Source organism: Scyliorhinus torazame, chromosome 1 (genome assembly GCF_047496885.1).
Source record: "Scyliorhinus torazame isolate Kashiwa2021f chromosome 1, sScyTor2.1, whole genome shotgun sequence".
NCBI classification, from domain to species: domain Eukaryota; kingdom Metazoa; phylum Chordata; class Chondrichthyes; order Carcharhiniformes; family Scyliorhinidae; genus Scyliorhinus; species Scyliorhinus torazame.
The window spans coordinates 103245175-103263680 of record NC_092707.1 but is presented as its reverse complement, the minus strand read 5'-3'; the positions used below and the strand labels follow the sequence as shown (position 1 = coordinate 103263680).

The following is an 18506-nucleotide window of genomic DNA, read 5'->3' as shown; positions in this document are numbered from 1 at the left end:
TTCACAGTCCAAAGACGCGCAGGTTAGGTGGATTGGCCATGATAAATTGCCCTTAGGTTAGATGGGGTTGCTGGGTTACAGGGATAGAGTGGAGGTGTGGGCTGAAGTGGGATGCTCTTTCCAAGAGCCGTTGCAGACTCAATGGGCCGAATGGCCTCCTTCTGCACTGTAAATTCTAAGTTCTATGATGACCTCCAGTTCTATCCTCCCCAGCCAGAGGAAACATCTCAGCACGTACCCTATCAAATCCTTAAGAATTTTATACATTTCAATGATATCAACTTTCATTCTTTCTAAATTTTAGGGAATATCAACCTGGTGTACTTAATCTCACCTCATAGGACAATCCACTCGTCCCAGGTATCAAACTAGTCAACCTTTGTTGTACTCCTTCCAATGCTAATACATCCTTCCTTACTGAAGGTGACCAAACCAGTTCATAAGACCTCAAGTGCGACCTCAACAAGGCCCCATATAATTGTAGTAATATTTGTTTATTCTTACACTCTAATCCCTTTGTAATACAGATACATTATCCAAATCCAGTTGGCTGAAGCTGGACATTTTTCTCTCAGGTGATCTGGGCGCCATGCCCAGGACAGAGCAAGCATGAGAGTGAAGAGGCCATTCTCGGGCTAATCACTTTTCGTTTAAACGTATTTTATGACAAAAAAGTATCAAAGAAGGTTACCGCAAGTAAACACCCCGGGAAACATACTTTCCAACAATTAACTATACAGTCTGTACAGATTTTTCCCCTTTTTCACCCCCCCCCCACTCTCGCCACCAGCCATGCCCCCCCCTCCCCAACCCCCACCCCCCTGCAACGAATAGCCCCTCAAACACGGTCACAAACATCCCCCACCTTTTCTCAAACGCCCATACTCTATCTCTCTAACTGCAGGAAGTCGTACAGGTCACCCAACCGTGCTGCTACCCCCGGCGGCGATGCCGACCGCCACTCCAGCAAAATTTGTCGCCGTGGAAACAAGAGAGGCGAAGGCCACAACATCGATCTTCCTCTCCATGAGCTCCGGCTTTTCTGAAAGCCCAAATATTGCCACCAAAGGGTCTGGGTCCACCTCCTTCTCCACTCCCCTGGCTAAGACCACGAATATTCCCGCCCAGAGTCTTCCCAATTTATCACAACCCCAAAACACGTGCGTATGATTCGTTGGCCCCCGCCCACACCTCTCACACTCATCTGCTACCCCCTGAAAGAACCCACTCATTCTCGCCCGAGTCATATGCACCCTGTGCACCACCTTAAACTGTATCAGGCTCATCCTTGCACAAGAGGAGATCACGTTTTCACATAGAGCTACTTAAATTTATACAATCCAGCACCACAAATCACCGCCACAGTACTTCTCCAAGGCTTAAGTGTCTTTTAATTTGCCTCCAGCTTCATTTCTTCAATAAAGGTCCATACTTCGTCTGGCGTTTCAAAGTAGAAATCCCGTTCCTCATGTGTGACCCACAGATGGGCTGGGTACAACATCCCGAACTTCACCCCCTTCTTAAAGAGGGTAATTTTTGCTCGATTGAACCAAATCTGCTCCCAGGTCCTGATAAATACACAGTCAACTCCAAGAGCCGATGCAGACTCAATGGGCCGAATGGCCTCCTTCTGCACTGTAAATTCAATGATAATCTATGATTAATCCAGGACAAAGGTTCGGCACAACATCATGGGCCGAAGGGCCTGTTCTGTGCTGTATTTTTCTATGTTCTATGTTCTCCCACTTGCTGCTCCGTTCTTTCTTGGCCCACCTCAAAACGTGTTCCTTGTCCATGAAACGGTGAAAACGTACCAGCATGGCACTCGGCGGCTCGTCCGCTCTGGGCTTCCTCGCGAGGGTTCTGTGCGCTCTGTCCAATTCCAGGGGCCAAGGGAACGCCCCAGCTCCCATCAACTTCTCCAACATGTCCGTCACATAGGCCCTCGCATCCGATCCCTCACTGCCTTCAGGGAGGCCAACAATTCTGAGATTCTGCCTCCTGGACCTATTCTCCAGGCCCTCCAGGTTTTCCTGCATTCTTTTTTGGCGGTCGTTCATCATCCCCACCTTGCTTTCCAGCACGGTTATTCACTCCTCGTGCTCGGACAACTTTTCTTCCAGCTCCTGGATCGCTCTCACGTGGGTTTCCTGATTCTGAACCACTTGATCAATCGAAGCCTTAATCGGGTCCAGCGTGTCCTTCTTCAGCTTGGCAAAGCAATCCTCGAAAAATTTCACCAGCTGCTCCGTCGACCACTGTGCCGTCTCCCCGCGGCCCTGCTGCCCGCCATGCTGTCCCGTGTTACCAGCTCTGCCTGCGTCTCCCTTATAGGACTTTGTCGTCTCACACAGCCACTTCGGGTCCAATTCTCCAGACATCGGAGGGGGATTTCTCCTTCCTGTCTCACTCTTCACCAATTTATCCCATAAAATCCGAAAAAAACTGGGGGGAAAAGGTCCAAAAGTCCGTTACAGGTGGGAGCTATCAAATGTGCGACCTACTCCTCCATGGCCACCACTGGAAGAACACACTTCTCCATATTATATTACATCGACCATGTTGTTGCCCACTCACTTAACCCGTCTATATTTATTTTCAGAAGCAAAATACTGTGTGTGGAAAGTTGAAATAAAAAACAAGAATGCTGAAAATGCTGAGGAGGTCTGGCAGCATCAGTGGAGAGATAGCAGAACTGATGAAAGGGCACCAGATCTGAAATATTAACTCTGTTTTCCTTTCCAGAGATGATGCCTGACCTGTTCAGTATTTCTAGGATTTTCTGTTTTTGTATCTCTTTGCATTTCCCTCACTGTTAAACACTGTTTCCCTTCCATAAAACTATGCTTACTTGGCCAAATCATATTATGGTTTTCTAGGTGCCCTGTTACCATGCTCCTAAAAACAGATTTGAGCATTTGCCCTATTACTGATGTCACACCAACATAGGCAGACTGGTGTAATGGGCAGGCACGTGGCAGATGAAATTTAATGCAAAGAATTGTGAAGTGAGAATTTTTGACAGAAGAATTAAGAGAGGCAATATAAATGACATGGCACAATGTGACGAGGGTTAATGGACACAAATCTTTGATCATGGCAGGATGGGTTTAGAACACTTTATTTTAAAAAAGCAAATGGGATCTTTGTCTTTATCAAGAGGAAAACGGCATAAAAGCAAGGAATTATGTTAAACCTTCCAAAACACTGGTTAGGCTTCAGCGGAATGCTGCACTCAATTCTGGGCACCATAGTTAAGATAGGCTGTCAAAGCCATGGCGAAGGTGCAGGTGAGATTTAACCAATTAGTAACAGCTATGCAGAGAGACTGGAGAAGCTAGGGAAACTAGAAGCCAGAGGCAAAGGAATCAAAGGTTATGAGGGGTAGGTGTGAATGTGAAATTAGAAACACAAACAGATCAGCCATGATCTTAATGAATGGCAGAGTAGGCTCGAGCGGCCTTCGTCTGCTCCAATTTGATATATTCATAAACTGTGATTGTTTTCATAGAATTTACAGTGCAGAAGGAGGCCATTCGGCCCATCGAGTCTGCATTAGCTCTTGGAAAGAGCACCCTAACCAAGGTCAACACCTCCACCCTATCCCCACAACCCAGTAACCCCACCCAACCCAACACTAAGGGCAATTTTGGACACTAAGAGCAATTTATCATGGCCAATCCACCTAACCTGCACATCTTTGGACTGTGGGAGGAAACCGGAGCACCCGGAGGAAACCCACGCACACACGGGGAGGATGTGCAGACTCCGCACAGACAGTGACCCAAGCCGGAATCGAACCTGGGACCCTGGAGCTGTGAAGCAATTGTGCTATCCACAATGCTACCGTGCTGCCCCACGGTAGCATTGTTTTCCTCAGAACAGAACAGATTAAGGGGAGATTAAACAGAGGAGTTTAAAATCACGAATGGTCTTGGTAGAGCAAATAAGGATAAACCAGTGACAGAAAGGTTGGTAACCAGAGGAGACAGGTTTAAGAAGAACGGCAAAAAAAAGCAATATGATATTGTATTTTTAAAACAGGATGAGCTGGTGGTGTCTGGATGCCATGACTGAGTTGGGAGCTCTCTGCCCGAGTCAAATAGTTTCAGGTTGAATTTCCACTCCACAGACTCGAGTACAAAAACTTAGACTGGTAATTCAGTACCATATTGTGGGAATATGCGTTAAACTGAGGCCTCACCTGTCCCCTCAGGTGGACATAAAAAACTCCCGGCACTATTTCGAAGAGGAGATGGGGACTTATTCCCAGTGTCCTGGCCAATATTTAACCTTCAATCAACATCTTCAAAACAGGTTATCTGGTCATTGTCACAATGTTTGTGGGAACTTGCTGTGCACAAGTTCTCTTCTGCGTTTCACAGATTACAACAATGACGACATTTTTACAAACAAGTTTCACTGGCTGTGAAATGTTTTAAGATGTCCAATGGTCGTGAGAGGTCCTTGTGAGGGTCCAGAGATTTACCAGAATGGTTTCAGGGATGAGGGATTTTAGTTACAAGATTAGATTGGAGAAGCTGCCGTTGATGGTAAAAAGGACTGGTGAGGACACAGAATTGAGGTTTTGGACAAGAGTTGCAGGGGGGATGTGAGGAAGAATTTTGTTACGCAGTGAGTGGTAATGATCTGGAACTGGCTGCCTATGAGGGGTGATGAAGCAGAGAGGATGAATGATTTCAAAAGGACTTTGGATGGTTATCTGAGGGAAATAAACTTACAGGATTATGGGGTCAGAACAGGGAAATAGAACTGTTTGATTGCTCCACAGAAGTCCGGCATAGACTAGATGAATCTGTTTCCTTCTGAGCAGTAATGACTCAGTGCAAGTTTGGTCGAAGCAGATCGAAAGGTAGCATTGATATTCAAAATTACTTAAAAGGGAAAAATTGACAGGGCAATGGAGACAGACCCAGGGGATGGGGCTAATTGGATATAATTGGTCAGCATGGGTCCTTGGGCCAAATGGAATTCTTCTGTATTCTATCAATCCGTTCACTAAAATGGAGAAGTACGGAGAAGGATGATAATTTTAAAGAGGACACCAACAAATGGAGTGTGTTATGAAATTAGGAAGAATCCAGAACAATGAGAGCTTTTGTCGAAGAGAATTTTAACTATTGGGAATTTAAAATGAGTTGAAGGGGGTTTTGCAACTCATGTGGGAGAAGTTGAGTAAGTGATTACAAGGAAATCCAGATTACAGAATTGATTTTGATAGGGAGAAGGAATACACACCAGTGCAGATAAAGTGGAAGTGTCACATATCAGATTGGAAGAGGCTGTACAGTGTGCTGGAGGAACCTTCTGCAAAGGAAGACATTATACAAAGCAAAAAAGAGTTAATGCAGTTTTCAGGCGGCTGCTGAATAGTAAAAATTTGCAGAAGTGAAGGAAAATAAAGTGGAAAGGTAACGGCAACAGGATAGGGTGGGGGAGTGGGCCTAAGTAGGGTGCTCTTTCAGAGGGTCAGTGCAGACTTGATGGGACAAATAGCCTCCTTTTGCATTTCGGAATTCTATGATATTTCACTGGATCCTGGGGAATTTCAAAGTGACATCAAGGATTGTGACATTCATGGAAAGGAGTACAGAGCTCAGGGATCCTTCAGTGAAGGGAAAAAAATGAAAGACTGGATGGATGGATGGATGGCGAAACCATGAAGGGTGCCAATAAAGGCAAAACTCAGTTGAATTTTTTTGTCCAATATTGGTCATGTGATTGTGACAAAAAAATGGCCTTTAGCTCTATCTGGTTTTAAATCATGAGATAACTCTTGTCAAAATGGCATCAACTATCTCTGTTACTGGGATGTCCTGAAGTATTTCATAAACAATAAATTACTTTTAAAGTCTGGAAACTGTTCTGTAGGCAAACAATTTGTGCAGCAGATTGCACAAACAGCAAATTAGATGGATGATCAGTTTGCTGTTCTTGGTGGTGTCGCTTGTGAGACCTCCGACAATGCAATGGCACACACTCAGCACTGCACCGAAGTGTTAGGATAGATTATATGCTCAAGTCCTGGAGTGGGGCTAGAACCCACAGCCTGTTAACTCAGAGGTGAGAATACTACCAACTGAGTGAAGTTGACACCTATACCAACTGAGCCAAGCATGAATTGGCAAGGAGGAAGGAAAAGGCGCAACACACAAGCATGGGCATGAAAGAAAACCAATAGAGTTAGCACAAATGTTACAGGAGGAGGAGATAAGTATCTGCAGGGGCATACAAGTCTCAATAGAGATGAGAATTTTTCGTTAAATGCACATGAAAAGCACCATTTTGATACAGGAACCAAGTTCAGGCAAAGCACAGATCGCAACAAAATGGTCCAAGTGAGGAAAACCTTAGTGACAACACCCAAATATTTCCAGGTATTGGAAGGAGAAATGAACTATATCATTTCAGCATCAAAACAATATTATGCCAAACTGCTCATTAACACTGGATCCCCATTTGTCAGCAGAGACATAATTTAGAAATCACTCAAAAGTCACAAAACATTAATGTCAGGACATCTTTAAAACAAAGTTGTTACCTCGCCTCAGCTGCATATGTACTTGCTTCAATTTCTCAGGAATAGGTGCTACAATGGAATTCAATGATTCACCACCACACTCGGTCCTGGGGAGGCCAAACTGAGTGCCAGTGAGCAGGTTATTGAGTGAGTGCTGCTTGATAGCACTATTGATGACACCTTCTATCACTTTGCTGATGATTGACAGGAGACTGGTGGGATGGTAATTGGCAGGATTGGAGTTGTCCTGCTTTTTATGGACAGGTGATACCTGGGCAATTTTTCACTTTGTTGGCTAGAGTTGTAACTGTCCTAGAACAGTTTGGTTAGAGGCACAGCTAGCTCTGGAGCTCAGATTTTCATTGTTACTGCCATGATGTTGTCAGGGCTCACAGTCTTTGCAGCCAATGCTTTCAGCCATTTTGCTACATCGCATGAAGTGAATCAAATTGGCTGATACTGACACCTGTGACAGCAAGGACCAAGATGGATCATTCTTTTACCGATGGTCAGCAAGTGAAATTAGATACAGCAAAGGTCAAGCAACTATAATAGAATAGGTGAAGCGTCAGGATCTTTTAGTCCTAGCTGAAAATGATTGCAAACACTTCATCCTTGTAATTTTGTACTGACCTGCTGGGTTCTCCCATTATTGAGTTAAGTCTCCTCCTGTGTTAATTGTCCACCACTATTCATGGCTGGATGTGGCAGGACTGCAGAGCTTACATCTTGTCTATTGGTTCTTAGTTGTATGTAGTCCTGTTAAGTTTCACCAGGTTTGTGTCTCAGTTTTAAGTATGCCTGGCAATGCTCTCCTGCACTCTTCATTGAATCAAAGATGGCCCCTCGGCTTTAATGAGAGATAAGCCACAATGTTAAAAAAAAAATTTTTTTTCTTCAATAAATTTAGAGTATCCAATTCATTTTTTCCAATTATGGGGCAATTTAACGTGGTCAATCCACCTACCCTGCACATCTTTGGGTTATGGGGGCGAAACCCACACAAACACGGGGCGAATGTGCAAACTCCACACAGACAGTGACCCAGAGCCGGGATCGAACCTGGGACCTCAGTGCCATGAGGCAGCAGTGCATTCCACTGCGCCACCGTGCTGCCCCACAATGTTAAAAATTGTGTTGAATACAATTCTGCTGTTGCTCAACAGTGCCTCCTGGATGCCCCGTTTTGAGTTGCTCCATCTGTTCTGATTATAGCCCATTTACCACAGTGGCAGTGCCACGCAATATGATGCAGAGTGTCTCTACTGTAAAGACAGGACTTTGTCTGCACCAGGACTGGATGGTGGTCACTGTTAACAACACTGATATGGACAGATGCATCTGTGACAAGTAGATGGCGAGGACAAGGTCAGGTTGTCTCTTCCCTCATGTTATAATTCTCACTACCTGATATAGGCCCTGCAGTTATGTCCTTTAGCACTCAGCCAGCTCAGTCAGTAGTGGTATCACATGAGTCATTCTTGGTGACGGACATTGAAATCCCCCACCCAGAGTACGTTCCACACAGATAGTTTTTGAACCATTTAGGGTGTGTTTGAGGGGGGACTTTTTTTTGGATATTACAGGTGTTGAAAAGCTTCCACATGGCAAAATCATAGAAACAGCGAAAGTGGAAGCAGAAGTAGGCCATTCTGCCCCTCGAGCCTGCTCCACTGTTCAACATGACCATGAATAATCTTCTAGCTCAATGCCATACGCCCCATATCCCTTGATGCCTTTAGTCTAGAGATATATCTATTTCCTTATTAAATATGCTCAGTGACTTGACATCCTCAGCCTTGTGGTAGAGAATTCACAAATTCAACACTGAGTGAAGACATTTCTCCTCATCTCAATCCTAAATTACCTACCTCATATCCTGAGACTGTGACCCTTGATCTCACCACCATCCCACTCCCCAGGGGAAACATCATCCCTGCATCCAGTCTGTCCAGCTCTGTTAGAATTTTCTCTGTTTCAAAGAGATCCCTCTCGTTGTTCTACTCTTGTGAATTCAGGCGAGTCAAACAGATCTCTCCTCATATGACAATCCTGCCATCCCAGGAATCAGTCTGGTGAACCTTAGGTAAGGAGGCCAAAACTGCACCAAAATATTCCAAATGTGGTTTCACCAAAGCTCTGTAAAGCTGTACTAAACATCTTGCTCCAGTACTCAATCCTTTTACAATAAAAGCCAACATACCATTTGCATTGTTAACTGCTTGCTGCACCTGCATGCTTGCTTTCAGTACAAGGACACCCAGGTCCATTTGTACATCACTATTTCCCAATCTATCACCATTCAAATAATATTCTGCCATTCTGTTTTTCCTACCCATGTGGATAACTTCACACTTATCCATATTATATTGCATCTGCCATGGATTTGCCTACTCAACTTGTCTAAATCGCCTTGAAGTATCTTTCCATACTCCTCACCACTCGCATTGCCACCTAGTTTTTGTTTCGTCAGCAAACTTGGAAATATTACTTTTGGTTTTCTCATCCAAATCATTGATATATATATTGTGAATCGCCAGGGCCCAAGCACTGATCCCTGCGGTATCTCACTAGTCGCCATCTGCCACTCCAAAAAAAGATCCATTTATTCCTGTTTCCTGACTACTAAACAATTCTCAACCATGCCAAAATATTATCCTCTATCCCATGTTCTTTAATTTTGCACACTAACCTCTTAAGTGGGACTTCATAACAAACTTTTTGAAAATCCAAATATATCGCATCCACGTTTCTCGTGTATCTATTCTATTACTTGTGTCCTCAAAAAAACTCCAGTACAAAAAACAAAGAGAAGTACAGCACAGGAACAGGCCCTTCGGCCCTCCAAGCCTGCGCCGACCATGCTGCCCGTCTAAACTACAATCTTCTACACTTCCGGGGTCCGTATCCCTCTATTCCCATCCTATTCATGTATTTGTCAAGATGCCCCTTAAACATCACTATCGTTCCTGCTTCCACCACCTCCTCCGGCAGCGAGTTCCAGGCACCCACTACCCCCTGTGTAAAAACAGTAGGTCAAACATGATTTCCCTTTCATAAATTCATGCTGACTTTGTCTAACCCCGTTGATATTTTCTAAGTGTCCAGTTATCACAGCCTTTATAATCGACATTAGCATGTTCCCTACTATTGATGTTAAGCTAGTCAGTCTGTAATTCTCTGTTTTCTCCTGCCTTCCTTTTTCAAACAGTGGGGTTACATTTGCCACCCTCCAATTTGCCAGTACTGCTCCAGAATCTTGGAAGATGACAACCAACGTTTCCACTATTTCCTTGACCATCTCCTGTCATATCATGGAATGTAGCTTATGATGCCCTCAGAATTTATCACCTTTCAGTCTCAATCATTTCTCCAGCACTATTTCCCTACTAATACTAACTTCCTTCAATTCCTCCTTCTCAGTCTACGATTGAGTCTCTAGCATTTCTGGAAATTTCTTTTTAAAGGATATTTTATTCCAACCACATTCAACAAAACACAAGCTTAACATCCAATCAAAGTATACAGTTTGTACATTTTTCTCCTTTTAATCCACCCTCTGCGACAAACAGCGCCTCAAACGTAGCCGTGATTGGCCTCCACTGTACCTCAAAGCCCTCCTCTGACCCCCTTAAAGACAAATTTGATTTTCTCCAACCTGAAAAATTTGTACCGATCCCCCAGCGATGCCGCGACTCCAGGTGGCATAGCCAACCTCCAATTTGAAAGTATCTGTCACCGAGCAATCAGAGAGGGGAAGGCCGCAACATCGGCTCCCTTCCCCTCCAGCAGCTCCGGCACCTCCAACACCAAAAAGATCGCGACCAGAGGGTCCGGCTTCACCTCAATTCCCTACAATCCTCGATAGGGTCCCAGACACCGCCTCCCAAAGTTCTCCAACTCCTCACACCCCAGAACATATGAGCATGATTCACCGGCCCCCTCTCACACTTCTCACACCTGTCTATTATCCCCGGAAAAAAAACACTCATCCAAGAGTCGTGTGGACCCTGTGCACCACCTTAAATTGGGTCAAACTCATTCTTGCGCAGGAGGAGGTTGAGTTCACTTGCCGCATTACCTCACACCAAAGTCCCCATTCTATCTCCCTCCACACTCCTCCTCCCACTTCCACTTGATTATTTTCACTAATGTCTTGCCCTGCTCTCCCAACCACCCATATATATCCCCAATCCAGCCACCCCTACTTCATCTGGGAGCACCATTTTCTCCAGAAGCGTATACTTCTGTACCCGAGGGAACAAAAGCAGCTCCTAACGCTTAAAAGTCCCACACCTGCCAGTACCTAAACTCACTCTCCTTGGTAACTCAAACCTCTCCCGCAGTTCCTCTCGCCCAGCGAACTTTCCCTCCGAAAACATGTCCCTAACCCACTCCAACCCCTCCTCCCTCTACCGACTATACATCCCATCCATCCCCTCCGGCTTGAACCAATGGTTCTCACACAATGGTGTCAACACCAACATGTGACCCAGTTTAAAGTGCCTCCACAGCTGGTTCCAGATTTTTATAGGCGGCTCCACCACTGGACTCCCTGTATACTTCCTCGGCGCAAGCGGTAACAGGGCCGTCACCAGAGCCCTCAGGCTCGTACGCTAACAAGACTTCTCCTCTAACCTGATCCAGTCCGCCCCCACCCCCTCCCACCATTATCTCACCTTCTCCTCATTCACCGCCCAATAATAATGCAACAAGTTTGGGAGCAACAAACTCCCTTCCCGCCTCTGCAACAAAACCCTCTTTACCCTTAGCACTTTCCCTGCCCACACAAATTCCAAGATTGGGCAGCACCGTAGCACGGTGGTTAGCACAATTGCTTCACAGCTCCAGGGTCCCAGGTTCAATTCCCGACTTGGGTCACTGCCTGTGCGGAGTCTGCACGTTCTCCCCGTGTCTGCGTGGGTTTCCTCCAGGTGCTCTGGTTTCCTCCCACAGTCCAAAGATGTGCAGGTTAGGTGGATTGGCCATGCTAAATTGCCCTTAGTGTCTAAAATTGCCCTTAGTGTTGGGTGGGGTTACTGGGTTATGGGGATAGGGTGGAGGTGTGGGCTTGGGTAGGTAGGGTGCTCTTTCAAAAAGCCTGAGCAGACTCGATGGGCCGAATGCCTCCATCTGCATTGTAAATTCTATGATTAGCGCATCCACCTTCCGAAAATAGGTCTTGGGAGAAAAATCAGAAGGAACTGAAACACAAACAGGAATCTTGGCAGCATGTTCATATTCACCACCTGCACCCTCACCACCAATATCAGGTACAGCGTATCCCACCTTTTAAGGTCCCCCTTGATCTCCTCCTCCAACCCAGTCAGGTTCCACCAACGCATTGTGGCCTACTCATTCATTACCTGGATCCTCAGGTACCAAAACCGTTCCCTTCCACCTTAAATGGGAGAGCCCCCATGTTCGCACCCCCCACCCACACCCAAAGCTCCACAGCATTCACAGCTTACTTTTCCCTATATTCAATTTATAACCTGAAAAAGCCCCAAGGTATCCAGTAAGCCCATGATTCTGCCCATGCTCTCCAAAGGGTCCGACACTAACAACAACAGGTCATCGGCGTACACAACACCTGGTGCTCCTGCCCCCTCTCACAATCCCCTGCCACTCAACCGAGTCCCGAAGTGCCATCGCCAAGGGCTCAATCAGCAACGCAAACAACGGCAGCGAAAGCGGGCACCCCTGCCTCATCAATCCAAAATACCCTGCGTTTATCCTATTCGTTCGCACACTTGGCATGGGGGACGCATACAACAACCAAACCCACAAACCTCGGACAAGCCCAAACCTCCCCAGGATTTGAAACAAATACCTCCACTCTACCCAATCAAAGGCCTTCTCCGCGTCCATGTACAGCATTCACCTCTGGCACTCAACCCCCTGATGGGGTCATAATTACATTCAGCGACCTCCTAATGTTACTAGAGAGCTGCCTCCACCTCCAGCACACACCCCTCCAACCTTCTCGCCAATACCTTTGCCCGGACTTTCACGTTGTGTAATTAGCAGCGAGATAGGTCTATAGAACCCACATTCCAATAGATCCTTCCCCTTTTTTGGGATCAGTGAAATTGACGCCTGTGCCAACATAGCCGCCAACTCCTCCGTTTTACTAAACATATCCAAAAGGTAGGGGCCAACTCCGTCATGAACAGCTATACAGCCCCGGTTGCATCTTGCCAATACAGTCTATCACCTCCTTTAGCCCTAACGGTGCCTCCAGTGCCTGTCTCTTCCCCTCCTCCCCAGAAAGTCCAGCCCATCCAAAAACCAACCCATATCACCCCCCCCCCCCGGATCCGACACCATGTTTAACCGCCCCCCCGTCAAAGAATTTCACTCAACACTGCCTGTCACTGCAGCTGGTGGGCCAGCATGCGACTCACCTTCTCCCCATACGCATACTGCATCACCTCACTCATCCGCCATAGCTGACCCACCACCCTATCAACCAGTCAAACTACCCCTGCAACTTCTTCCTTTCCGCCAACAACTCCTTCATGGGGGCCACAGAATACCTCCTATCCACCTCCACTATCTCATCTAATAGTCACCGATGCTCCTCCCGCCTCATCCTATCCTTATGGGCCTTGAACAAAACAATTTCCCCCTGGACCACCACTTTCAAGGCCTCCCAAAACGTGGCTGCCGATACCTCCCCATTCTAATTGAGCTCAACATAATTCTTAATTGCCACTCTCACCTTCCCACAGGATTTCTTGCCTGCCAAAAGCTCCGAATCCAACCTCCACTTGGCCTCTGCACATGACCCGAACAAAGTCTCACGTCTAGCAAGTGTGGAGCATGGTCCGAAATCAATATTGTACCCCTTTCACCACATCAGCACCGCCCGGCTCACCACCAAAAAGACAATCCTGGAATAAACCCGATACACATGCGAGAAAAAGGAATACTCTCTCTCTTCCAGGTGCCCAAACCTGGTGGATGCTGATCCACCATTGATGTCCTCTCCATAAACCCTGCCAGCTCTCGCACCATTCTCGACCTCCCCATCGACTTAGGGCTCGACCTATCCACCCTCGGCTCCAATACACAATTGAAATCCACCATGCCATAATCAGCTGGTGAGAGTCCAAGTCCAGGATTGCCCCCGATAGCCTCTTCACAAATCTGGCATCATCTCATTTGGTTGCATACCCCACTCACTATCACACACCTCCCCACTGGGTCCCACACTTCCATGGCCCCCGTAAACCCTGTTTTCTTGCTCAACAATATGGCAAACCCCCTCGATTTTGAATCAAACCCCAACACTTGCTCCACCCACCCCTTCCTCACTTGCCCCACCCACCCCTTCCTCACTTGCCCCACCCACCTGGATGCATCTCCATCAAGAAAGGCCTGTGCCTCCCTTCCCCCTACAGTCCACCATCATTGCCTTTCTCTCCAAACCGCACCCCGGCCCAAGTTCATCATTAGGCTTTTAATTCCAGATTTTTATTGAATTCAAATTTCACCATCTGCCATGGTGGGATTCGAACCCAGGACCCCAGAGCATTACTCAGAGTCTCTGGATTATTAGTCTAGCTATAATACCACTACTCCACCACCTCCCACAAGTTACCCAAAGTCTGGCCGGGTACATCATTCTGAACCGAATCTGGCACCGATACAGTACTGCCTTGATCTTTTTGAATCCTGCCCATCTCCTGGCCAGCTCCGCTCCAATGCCTTGATGGATCCGGATTCGGTTTCCTTCCCACTCACAATCCCGCCGTACTCTGGCCCACCTCAGAATTTTTTCTTTGTCCTGGAACTTGTGCGTACGCACAATCACCACCTGTGGCTGCTCTCCTGCTCTTGGCCCCTGCCTCAGGGACCTATGCGCCCGATCCACCTCTGTGGCCTCGTCCAGAAGGCCACAATCCGCAGTTTTTGCCACCCGGACTGATTTTCCTGGTCTTCAACCTTTGCTCGCAGCATCTTACACATGTCCCCAAGGATCGCCATCTCCACTTCCAACGACACAATCCAATCACTCTGGTCAGACACCACCTTCTCCAACTTCTGGATCATTGCCCTCTGCACCTCAAGGCTCTTCTCAACCCATTCCAAAGTCCCACAAAGAAGTGCCACTGCCCCCTCAATCTCCTTTGACCAGTCATTCTGCATTTCCTTACGTTGCTGCCGAAATACATCCTTAATGAAGCTCATCGACTACTCCATTTGCAGCTTTCCAGTAGATGACGACCATTCCCCCTCTGCCATTTTTATAATTGATGCTGCGCCACAAGTCTCCTCCAATTCTTTAGCCAGGGTTCTCACTGTTTTCGTTTGTGTTTGGTAACCTGTAGGCATACCCATCCGGGGGAGAACTTATCCCCCTCCACGCTCCGCACAACTTATCTGCCGAAATTCCCCAACGTTCGGGTAAAAGAGGCCAAAACAATATTTTCAGGCAGGAGCCGTTCTGTGTGCGACCATTCACTCCATGGCTGCTACTGGAAGTCCCCGTATTTCTGAAAAGGTATTTATGTCTTCTTCCGTGAAGACAGACTACGGTAGTTGTTTAATTGCTCTGCTATTTCCTTGTTTTCCATTATAAATTCTCCCCTTTTGGACTTCCCGAGACCGACATTTGGTCTCCTATGGTCTCGAGTAAAGAAACGTATATTTAGCACAAGACATCTTCTTGGTAAAGGATTTGACATTTCACCTATAAGTAGCACCCTGGATACAATTAAGCTACCATGAGGTTTGAAGAGGACTTTTGAAAAGTATCAGGAGACTTTCCCAATATTTTCAGCTTTTATTCTAGGAAATTCTCTCAAGGACTTCATTTAAATAAGGTAAGTACTGTGCGATGCTACCTTACTGGAGATCTTTTTGACTTGATAGAGGTATTCAAGATCCTGAGGTGTATGGACAGGGCAAATAGAGAGAAACTGTTCCCTCTCAAGAGTACTAGAGGTCACAGATTTAAAATAATGGTCAAAAGGAGTAGAGGTGATGTTAGGAAATTTTCTTTCACTCAAGAAGGTGGTTGGAGTCCGGAACAAACTTCCTGAGAGGGTGGTTGGAGGCAGGTTTGATTGAGGTGTTCAAAGGGAATTGGATTGCTATCTGAAAAGGAAGAATGTGCAAGGTTACAGGGATAAAGCAGGGCAGTGGGACAAGGTAAAGTGCTCTTTCAGAGAGCCAGTGCAGATTCAACGGGCCGAATAGCCTACTACTACACTGTAAAGGTTCTGTGATAATAATCATCAGGAGGAAAGGGAATGCTTGGTAATTGGCATCTTATTGGGGGAACCCCTCCTTAGTAGGGCAAGGCCTGGCAGAGCAGCACTAGCTGCCGGCCATGAGAGGAGGTAGAGTCGGCATCCTTACCCAATCTTGATAAGGATCGCCCTCCTTCTCTAGTCCTCCTCCACCAGGACCTCCAGTGCCACGTCTGAAAACCTGTCTGCCTTCTCCCACACTGCCGGAGCCAACTTGAACCATACCACTGTGAATCAGCCAGTACATTCCACTCCTTCAGTGAAAGTGGGTGTATAGAGGCCACATATACTGCTTCATGAAAATTGTGACTCATCAGCACTGGAGTGCTCCACCTGGTGTCTGCTTTAGCCCCTCCAGGCAAATTCAAATGATAGCAATTAGAATCAAAATTGTGTGCTAAAACTAAACTTTTAAATAGGGAATATCTTACAAGCACAGCATCCGTTTAGCAGCTGTTTTTGCTCTTTCATTAAAATAATATCCCCCTTCCCCAAGAATGTTTTAGTAGTGATTGACAGATACAGAGGAAAAACAAATCAGGGGAATATGATTAGAGTTAGTCATTCCAGTGACAAAACAATGGGCCACCTCCTTTGGTAATTTTTCCTGATTTTATAATGAGCACCGCATCCCTCCATGTCCAGTCATTGCCACCGCGCACCTCCCCCCCCACCCCACCCCCCAAAACACCCCCCCGCCCCCCCAAACACCTCCCCCCACATTGTAATTCTGTTGGGCTGTATCAGCACCACAAACCTGGTTGAGGGCAGCATTGCTATTGAACTATTGCAATGGGAGAGCAATAACTGATGATATTTTAACTCTTCAGAACCATGTTGCTATTGATTTAAAATCAGCCCTAAAGGATCGGTAGCTGAATTTAACACCTCACCTCTCACCCAATCGCTTCAAAATGGCCAACAGCAATTGATAAAATATTACACAAGCAAAAAATGGTAATTCTCTTCAAAGTGCTGAGTTTTGAAATGAACACGACTGGGGTAGTGTAAGAAGCTGCACACATATGAACACAGAATCTCAAATCAGCCACTAATAGTTCTAAAGGTGAAATTCCTATTCCACCTATTCTGTCATCGATGTATCAATGGTTCATGATCTTATTCTTTTTCACACTCCTTCATATTCCTTCTATCATCCACAACCCTTCACTCACACAGTTTATCATCTCAAACAGCTATTTATGAAAACTGAATAAGGTTTGCCGAAAGTAAGGATGACATTCACTTACCTTGTGTGTTTTACTATATATATACAGATAAGCCAATCTGTAGAGGCTCTTGTAGTGCTGAGGAAATCGACTGAGACACAGATGCAGGGCTCTAATACACTGTTCAGTCAGGACTCGACGCTGCTCCTCTTCGTCTCCAGGCAGGCTCAGAGGGAGATCCTCCAATCTGTAAGTGTCTTTCATCTCTCCTGACGGATCAGTGGCTTTCTTTTTTGAGTCGCACAGAGATGAGGAGGTGGCCCTGGTGGGAGTAACATTAATAGCACTAATGGTACTAGTTTGACACTGCGCCTCTGTGTGCAATTTTGCTCCTGCTTGTTCCGCCAATCTCAAAGCCAAAGCATCGATTCCTTCGGTAATCTCCACACTGCCGCCTCTACAAAGCTCAGAGCAGATACGTCCCACGGAGTCCTCTTCCTCCAGCTTCCTATAATTCTCCCTGGACAGCACAGCTGCCTCCACAGGTACCCTGTGAGTTGTGCGCTCTGCCAATCTCAACGTTAAAGCATCTATGGCTTCTGTGATCTCCACACTGCCTCCTTTACAATGCTCAGAAGAAACTCGAGCCACTAAATCCTCTTCTTCCAGTTTTCCGTGGCTCTCCGTGGACACAGTAGCCTCCACAGTTGAAGAAGATGAGGGACTACCTTTCCCAGAGTGGATCTTCCTGCTGCTGTCCTGAGAGCTGGCTGCATCTGTGAAGATGTCCTGCGTTGAGTTAGAATCAGAGAGCACCAAAATCACACTGTCTTGACTTCTCTCTGGGAAAATAAACAAAAACAATTATTTCAGACACATTAATGTATTGCATATTCAGTGTTATAGAAACAGAAGAACTTGTAGAAATCCTTTGATACATAGCAAAACTTTGGTTAGATTGTACTCAACCATACCCAGATGCCTCCTAAGGGCAGCATAGTGGTTAGCGCAATTGCTTCACAGCTCCAGGGTCCCAGGTTCAATTCCTGGCTGGGTCACTGTGCGGAGTCTGCACGTTCTCCCCGTGTGTGCGTGGGTTTCCTCCGGGTGCTCCGGTTTCCTCCCACAGTCCAAAGATGTGCAGGTTAGGTGGATTGGCCATGCTAAATTGCCCTTAGTGTCCAAAAAATTGCCCTTAGTGTTGGTTGAGTGGGATTACTGGGTTATGGGGATAGGGTGGTGTGGGCTTGGGTAGGGTACTCTTTCAAGGGTCAGGTGCAGACTCGATGGGCCGAATGGCCTCCTTCTGCACTGTATATTCTATGATCTATTTGTTGAAGTGAGAAAACCTCAATCAAATTCTGTGACTCCAACCAGCTGCTTATTATATAGTCTTGGCTACTTCAGGGCCAGTTCTCTTGTTCACACTACTAGTGTTTCTAAACAAGACCAGACAAAGCTCTTTCTGCTGCAGCCCAATGTGCTGTAAATCAGTTTGAAGAATAAATATTAGCCAGATCACGAGGGAGAGCACCC

General features: G+C 46.3%; 1 protein-coding gene across 5 annotated transcripts in view; it reads right to left on the bottom strand.

The window, feature by feature from the left end:
- The window catches only part of cabin1 (calcineurin binding protein 1), an 807975-nt gene that overhangs the window by 538975 nt on the left and 250494 nt on the right, over window positions 1-18506 (bottom strand). For all 5 annotated transcript variants that reach the window (XM_072499122.1, XM_072499139.1, XM_072499102.1 and 2 more), the window contains exon 27: window positions 17052-17812. In XM_072499122.1, the coding sequence (XP_072355223.1) occupies window positions 17052-17812 (761 nt within the window). The remainder of the gene's footprint in view (window positions 1-17051; window positions 17813-18506) is intronic.